Source organism: Myotis yumanensis, unplaced genomic scaffold (genome assembly GCF_028538775.1).
Source record: "Myotis yumanensis isolate MYYU_CA2020_CCGP unplaced genomic scaffold, mMyoYum1.0.hap1 SCAF_1, whole genome shotgun sequence".
Taxonomy (NCBI): domain Eukaryota; kingdom Metazoa; phylum Chordata; class Mammalia; order Chiroptera; family Vespertilionidae; genus Myotis; species Myotis yumanensis.
The window spans coordinates 147,154,222-147,161,154 of NW_027223752.1; the positions used below are offsets into that span (position 1 = coordinate 147,154,222).

Here is a 6,933-nt window from a genome sequence, read left to right on the forward strand (position 1 = left end):
CACCTTGAGGACCATATCCCACACAAGGGCTGATCAAACCTCCAGGTAGGAAGACAAATCTAGTAGTTCTTCCCGGCTGCAAAGTGATCGTCACTGCAAAAAGAAAAAGAAATCATGTGGACACGTTGCAAATAAAGTCCTGAGGCAAAAGTTGGACTTTTGAGATGTTACTTTATTCTGAGCTACAACAACAGGAGCGGTTTTGGCTGTCACATCTAGTAGAGTGCAGAGATGACCGCAACATCTGCAGAACAACAAATCCCTAAAGACAGACATTTGAACATTTTTCTAAATTTAAATGCTTAAGGCCCAATGTAAGACTTATCTCACCCTGGTCAGTGTCTCAGTGTTTAGAGCTTTGGCTCAGACCTGAAGGGTCAGGGGTTTGATTCCACTCAAGGGCGCATAACTGGGTTGCAGTTTCCACCCCTTGCGACGCATCTGTCTGGGCATTGCCTCTCTTTCTCTTTCTCAGAGTCTCAGGCTCTGTCTTTCCTTCCCTCCACTGCACTCTCTCAAAAAAAATCTATGGAAGAAAATATCCTTAGCCTGGCCAGTGTTGCTCAGTTGGTATGTGTCAATCTAGGATCCATTGGTGGTCAGGGTAGATGCATTGGTTGTGGGCTTTATCGCCAGTAGGGTGCGTGCAGGGATCAGTTTACGGAAGGTTCACTCTCATCACTGATGTTTCTCCCTCTCTCCCTACCCCTTCCTCTCTGAAATCAATAAAGATACATTTGAAAATATGATTTCTTTAAGGAAAATAATAAAACTAAAAATCTTGGGCCGAGATGCAGACTTCCCCCGACAGCAGAGGAAAGCTCCACAGATTGTGTTGTCTACCAGATGCTCAATGGCAGCAACAGTGACTGCTGCTTCTGGAAAATCAAAGGAGTCTTACAACAGGCAGGATCTCGGGATTGCTTCAGGCGCTTGCGTGGGGGACCAAGACAGGTGTACTGTACCGAAGCCAGAGAGCAGTACAGCTCAGCCACCAAGTGGGGATGGGACCCCACCATTGCCTGCCACCCTTGGGTCTCCAGGACATCCTCAGCATGAGAGTTGATGAAATCCACTGCCTGAATTTTCAGTTGATCTGCGTTGTAGAGTTCAGCCAAGGTGAGCATTTCTGCAGCATTCTCCTCAGAGAGGTGTCTGCTGAGGGCTTCCTCACACATGACCTTCAAACGCTCCAGGGCACACTTGACAGCAGCGGCCAGCAAACAGTCAGCCATTTTGTCCAGGTTCGAAGCCTTTCCCGTGTAAATGAAGCACATCATCTCCTTAAAAACTCCAGGCTCCATGTCAATGGTTACAACCGGCTCTTTTTCTCTCCTCCATTGAGTGTGAAAACATGGCCCTAAACACTGGAGAACGAGCTGCTAAGATAGCTTTGTGAGCCTGGAATTCCTGGCCAGCAACACAAAAACAACAGTCTGAACCAGGAATTTTCCCAAATCCTCCTAGCTCATGGGCCACCTGGCACTCAGGAACCTTCACCATCTTCGTGGTACTCTGGCCAGAAATGGTGGAGGAATCTTGAACCACACTCACCTCACAGAAGAGGGACAGCTTGTCATCAGGGAGAAGACTATTGTCTTACCCCCACCCTCTCCTACTTTCCCTCTGGGGATTGACAGTCTGATCGCTGTTTCTCTGTCTTTGGATCTGTCCCTGTTCATCAGTCTATGTTGTTCTCTATATTCCACAAATAAGTGAGGTCATGTGGTATTTATCTTTCTCTGACTGGCTAATTTCACTTAGCATAATGCTCTCCAATTCCACCCATGCTCTTGCAAATGGCAAGAATTCCTTCTTTTTTTACCACAGCGTAGTATTCCATTGTGTAGATGCACCATGGTTGTGTTTGTTTTACTGCATTTCTGTGAAATGTCGTCCCCCCCACACACACACCCCCAGTGGCATATCCCTGGAGGCATCTCCCTACAGAAAGCAGATTAGTGACTGCCAGGGGCTAGGGCGGGGAGACAGGGAGGGGCACTGGGAAAAGGAGGCAACTGTTAATGGGTTTAAAGTCCTACAATTGGCTCATCTCTGAGGGGGCGTGGCTAGGCCCTGGGGGGCGTGGCTGGACTCTAGGGCGGACCCAGCCAGCTTAAAACCCTGCAGAAGGGCAGCAGCCCACTCTGTGGTGGCTGTTCAGCGTGGAGGCATGGAGGAGTGCTCTTGCCTCTGTAGCGCGGGCTCTTCTCGGGGTTGTCGGTGTCTTCAGGAGTGCCAGGGCCCAGCTGAGAAGGCAGCGGCCGAGGGCAAGCAGGCCCCGGCAGAAAAGCACCTGGAGGCGCACGCTGCAGCGCGGTGCTGTGCAGGGAGTGGAGGACCCGCGAGCCCCATGCCGCCCCGGCGCTGCTCGCTGCAGGACCTGCCGGTGGAGATGCTGGTGGCGATCTTTGCCTCGCTCCCCGGCACCGACCTGCCCAGCCTGGCCCAGGCCTGCACCAAATTCCACCACATCCTGCACAGCGACAGCATCTGGAGACGGCGCTGCCGGGAGGAGTACGGCCTTTGTGAAAACCTGCAGGACCTCGAGATAATCGGTACGTCTTATCGAGAAGTCTATGCGAAGCTGCTCCACCCATACAGAAACATTTTGGGTTTGTGGCAGCTAGATTCAAGCTATAGAACACTGCTGAATGTCGTGGTGGATGGCTTCTGCATTACTGGTTGGAAGTACAGCCCTTCCCTTAACACCCATGTGGATGCCCCAATGCAGTTCGAGCCCTCCTTCAGAATTCGCCTGACGGGGAGGAAATCAGCCGCGGTGGAGTACATGGATGACTACTGCAGCTTGTCCCACCGCCACCGCATGCAGATTCAGAAGGACAGCTTCAGCATCCAGTGGCTCAAGAGCGATCACCAAAAGGATTCACCTACGCGGCTTAGGGGAGAACGGGGGCGGGTGCTGGTGCAGGAGGACAGACAGCAGTATGACTGCCTGACCTACCGCCGCCTCTACCTCCCACCAAACCACCCGGGCGACCTCATCAGGCCCGGCCTCTTCGAGGTCGAATATAATTCTGCCGGCCTAATGATTGCCATGCTCAGCTTCCGTGGGAAGTATGCCAAGATCTCGAAGATCACGGGAGTCACCTTCGGGCTGATAGATATCCACCTCATGCGCCGCATCCCGCTGTCAGATGGAGAGATCTTCCGCAACTTCAACCAGCTCTCCCGCGTGGTCCAGGAGATTGACAAGCAGGTGATCCGCGAGCAGCAGCAGAAAAACGGGACTGAGGAAAGCGAGGGCCATGCCTGGCAGAGCCCTGCCCAGCCCAGCGTCGGGGAGTCCGGGGCTGCAGCTTTGGAGGAGCAGCCTGTTCCATTTGTTCTGCCTGTGGGCGTGCGATCAAGAGACCAGAACTACCCCCGAACCTGCAGGATGTGTTTCTATGCCGCGGACATTGGTACCTTCGATCCCTTCGCCTACCCCAGGCGCTGCCCTGGAGTCTTCATCCTGTTTGATGAGAACCACTTCGGGTTCATCTGGCTGGAGAGGAAATTCTTCATCCTGTACAGCAGAGTCCAGAACACCTTCCAGAATGTGGAGGCACCATCCCCGCAGGCCTTCCTGGAGATGCTCTCAAACATTTGCCCCTGATCCCCTGGGATGAGCAGCTTGTATGCACTTTGAAGATTTGACCCTCTGACCAAGTTACCCACCTTTGTTTGTTTGTTTTTTTAATCCTCACCCGAGGATATTTTCCCATTGATGTTTAGAGAGAGTGGGGGAGAGAGGGAAAGACACAAATAATCCATGTGAGAGAAACACATCAGTCGTTTGCCTCCTGTCCAAGCCCAGAACAGGGCCAGGCTAGGTAGGAGCCGGCAATTGAGGTCGAAATATACCTTAGACCAATGGTCTCAACCTTCCTACTACTGCGACCCTTTAATACAGTCCCTCATGTTGTGGTGACCCCCAATTTCATTGTTACAAATTGAAGATAATTAAAGCATAGTGATTAATCACGCAAACAAAATAAAGACATCTTAGTTAATCTATATTGTTTATTTATTAACATTGAATTCATGGCCAATAGCAATAGATCTCATTCCTTATGAAAGCTTATCTAACAGATACACTATCTCCATAAAGCATAGCTAGTGCTTTGGCACTGAGGCTGTGGGCTATTTTCACCAGCAGGGGCCACAGGCTCCTGGGATGGCGTCTTCAGAGACAAATGAGGGCTGTTCTCATTCCTCACGGGGATCTGAAGGAAAGAAGGAACACGGGGGAAAGGCAGAAAGCAGCAGCTCTTCAGACTCCAGGAGTAGCGATGAAGGTGCCAGCAGCTCCTGCTCATCTTCCTCGGGGGACACCTCTGACTCAGACTCCAACTGAGCTTTGTTCATTCCTAGGTGGCGGGACAGAGAACTTCCCAACAGAAGTCTTTGGCATCTTGTACATTGCAGGGCCCTCCGCCCTGTCCCTGTTTATTGCTTTACTTCCTTCCTTTCCCCTCCTCCTCCTCAATACAGAGTAGGACGGGTTGCGAAGCGGGGAATTGGGACAGAACTCTCAATATCAGGTCCACACACCTGGGAAGAGAGGTTCCTGCTGGGAGAAGAAATATATCTGAGCCTGTATTGGATTCCCCTACACCACTGATGGGAACCTTTTGAGCTCGGCGTGCCAGCATTTTGAAAAACCCTAACTTCACTCTGGTGCCATGTCACATATAGAAATTTTGTGATAGCTGCAACCATAGTAAAAAAGAGACTTATATTTTTGATATTCATTTTATATATATATATTTTTTTCACTGATCTGCACGAAGAACTTTAATTCTCGTGGAATAAAAAGGAGAGTAGAAGCTAGAGGTCAGGCTGGCAGGAATGTGACCGACCTCCCTCCCGCCTGGCTGCACTCAGGTGTTTACAGGGCCCAGAGGGTCCACAACAATCCCACCCGGGGTGTGGGGGGGGGGGGGGGGGGGGATGGAGGCAGGGAAGCAGGCCCCTCCCTCCCGGAGCCTCTCAGCCCCCAGGGGGAGCAGACCTGCACAGCTCGGTACAGCGGTTCATTGGGAACCCAACTCGAGCAGGTCCGAGCCACGTGTGCCCAAGCCAAGGGCTAGTCGCAGCCCCCGCTGAGAAGGGAGACCCGTAGAAACTGCGGTCCACGTCACCCGGCAGCCGCAGCCCCGTGGGCGATCCCGGCTCTGCCCGCTGCACCTGCCCGGAGGCGCTCGGTGCCCCGTTCCGTGGGTGCAGCCCGCTTCCTGCCCCACAAAGGGGCCGGCTGACAGGTCTTCTCGGTTCCAGAGAAGCTGCCTCTGGCTTCTCAGAGCGAGGTCCCGGCTTCAAACAGTGCACGAGGCTGGAGAACCTCTTCTCGCCAAGCGGGCTTTGCTGGGGTGGAGGGGACGGGACGGGCGGGAGGGGATCTGCCTCAAGACAGCCCAGCACCATCCTGGATGGTCCAAGACAAGCTGAAGCCTCGCGGTAACCTTGGAGCTGAATTCCCCCGGGACCGTGTGGCCAACCTCTGTCGCGTGCAGGAACACCAGCCTCAGGCCGTGCCCTGGGGAGCCTGGCTCCCCTCCCCTTTCAGAGGCTGGAGCACACGCGGCTGGTGGGCTGTGGGGTGGGTTAGCCCAGCCCAGACCACGCCACCCACCGCACTCACGCCCACACCTCCCAGGCTGGGGCCGCCAGGCTCCCGGAGGCAGATCCGAGGCCACACCCTCCCCGGGCGCCTTGGAGCCCAGCCGTGGTTCTATGCAGAGGGCAGCAGCAAGTAGCAGGAGTGGCCCAGGGACCCGCACGGGGGCTGCCAGGGACACAGCTGGGTGGTGAGGAGGAAGGCTGGCCTGCTGAGTCACCATCAGATCCACGGCCGTGGGCTCCCGGGTCAGCCCTGCTCGGTGGGGCTGTCAGACTCGCTGTCGCTGCTCTGAGACAGCTCCTCGGGGCTCTCCGGGCGGTGCAGCTCCAGGAAGCTGGTGATAAGCCTGGCGATGCCTTCCACATCGCTATGGTGGCCCATGATGGCGCTCTGGGTGAGGGGGTGTGAGAAGCCGGTGAAAAAGCGCAGCACCACCACGTAGCCCTTCCCGAAGTAGCGCACCTTCTCCTCCTCCACGTTCACGTCCCGGATGTCATTCAGCAGGACCACCACCTGGTCGTGGCCTGCTCGGAGGAGGGTCAGCAGCTTCTTGTACAAGCTGAACGTCTTCAGCACGACCTTGCCGGTGCTCTTGTCGAAGATGGCTTCCTCCCAGTCCTCCAGGTTCTGCATGGCCACGAACAGGCAGCCGGTGACATAGATCTTCCAGCCCAGACTATCTGCACTGTAGTAGGCAGCAGCCATGCCGATGGACAGGATTCCGACCAGCAGGGACCAGGACCGGATGCCCGGCGCCCTCTTCAGATGGAGGCGGGAACCGGAGAGCTTCTCCACCTGCATGTACATCCCGGGCCGCGGACGCCACGCTCAGCGGGAGGCCGGCGAGAGCGCGGACCAGAGGCGCGGGTCGGAGCCTGGAACCCATTTTATATATTTAACAAAGAAAAATCAACCAAAAAATGAGTTCGCCTGTCACCTCTGACACGCGCGTCATAGGTTCGCCATCACTGCCCTACACCATCAGTACCACTCCCTCTAGGAGCCCCAAGCAATGAAGGATCTTGAAACAAACAGAGATGATTGGGCACCTGTGAGGAGCACACTGCACTTGACTGCGTATTTGTCAAGAAATCAGTTTTGCTTTCCTCATTTTCTGTCTGCCAGAGGTGGTCGGGGGCCACCATGAGCCTGTGACTCCTACATTCTCTGCAAGAACTCTACCTCTGGAATCTTGTAGTACATCTGGTGTGCGAAAGGAGTTGCCATTCTTTATGTGACAGTGGGCAGCATCATGTAGCAGGCAATATTTATACATGTGTATTTAACTCTGGCATCTCTATGAGACT

At 54.2% G+C, this 6,933-nt stretch overlaps 1 protein-coding gene and 2 pseudogenes across 1 annotated transcript; 1 reads left to right on the plus strand and 2 right to left on the minus strand.

Annotated features, from left to right (window-relative positions):
* Positions 1–839: 839 nt before the first annotated feature.
* Positions 840–1,859, minus strand: LOC139018977 (speckle-type POZ protein pseudogene; annotated as a pseudogene).
* Positions 1,860–2,173: 314 nt separating this feature from the next.
* Positions 2,174–3,619, plus strand: LOC139019039 (F-box only protein 31-like). The gene is made up of 2 exons (XM_070428250.1): positions 2,174–3,276; positions 3,400–3,619. The coding sequence occupies exons 1-2, from the start codon at positions 2,174–2,176 to the stop codon at positions 3,617–3,619; spliced, it is 1,323 nt and encodes a 440-aa protein (XP_070284351.1).
* A 2,253-nt stretch (positions 3,620–5,872) lies between these two features.
* LOC139005974 (cytochrome b-245 chaperone 1 pseudogene) lies at positions 5,873–6,433 on the minus strand (annotated as a pseudogene).
* Between the last annotated feature and the right edge of the window lie 500 nt (positions 6,434–6,933).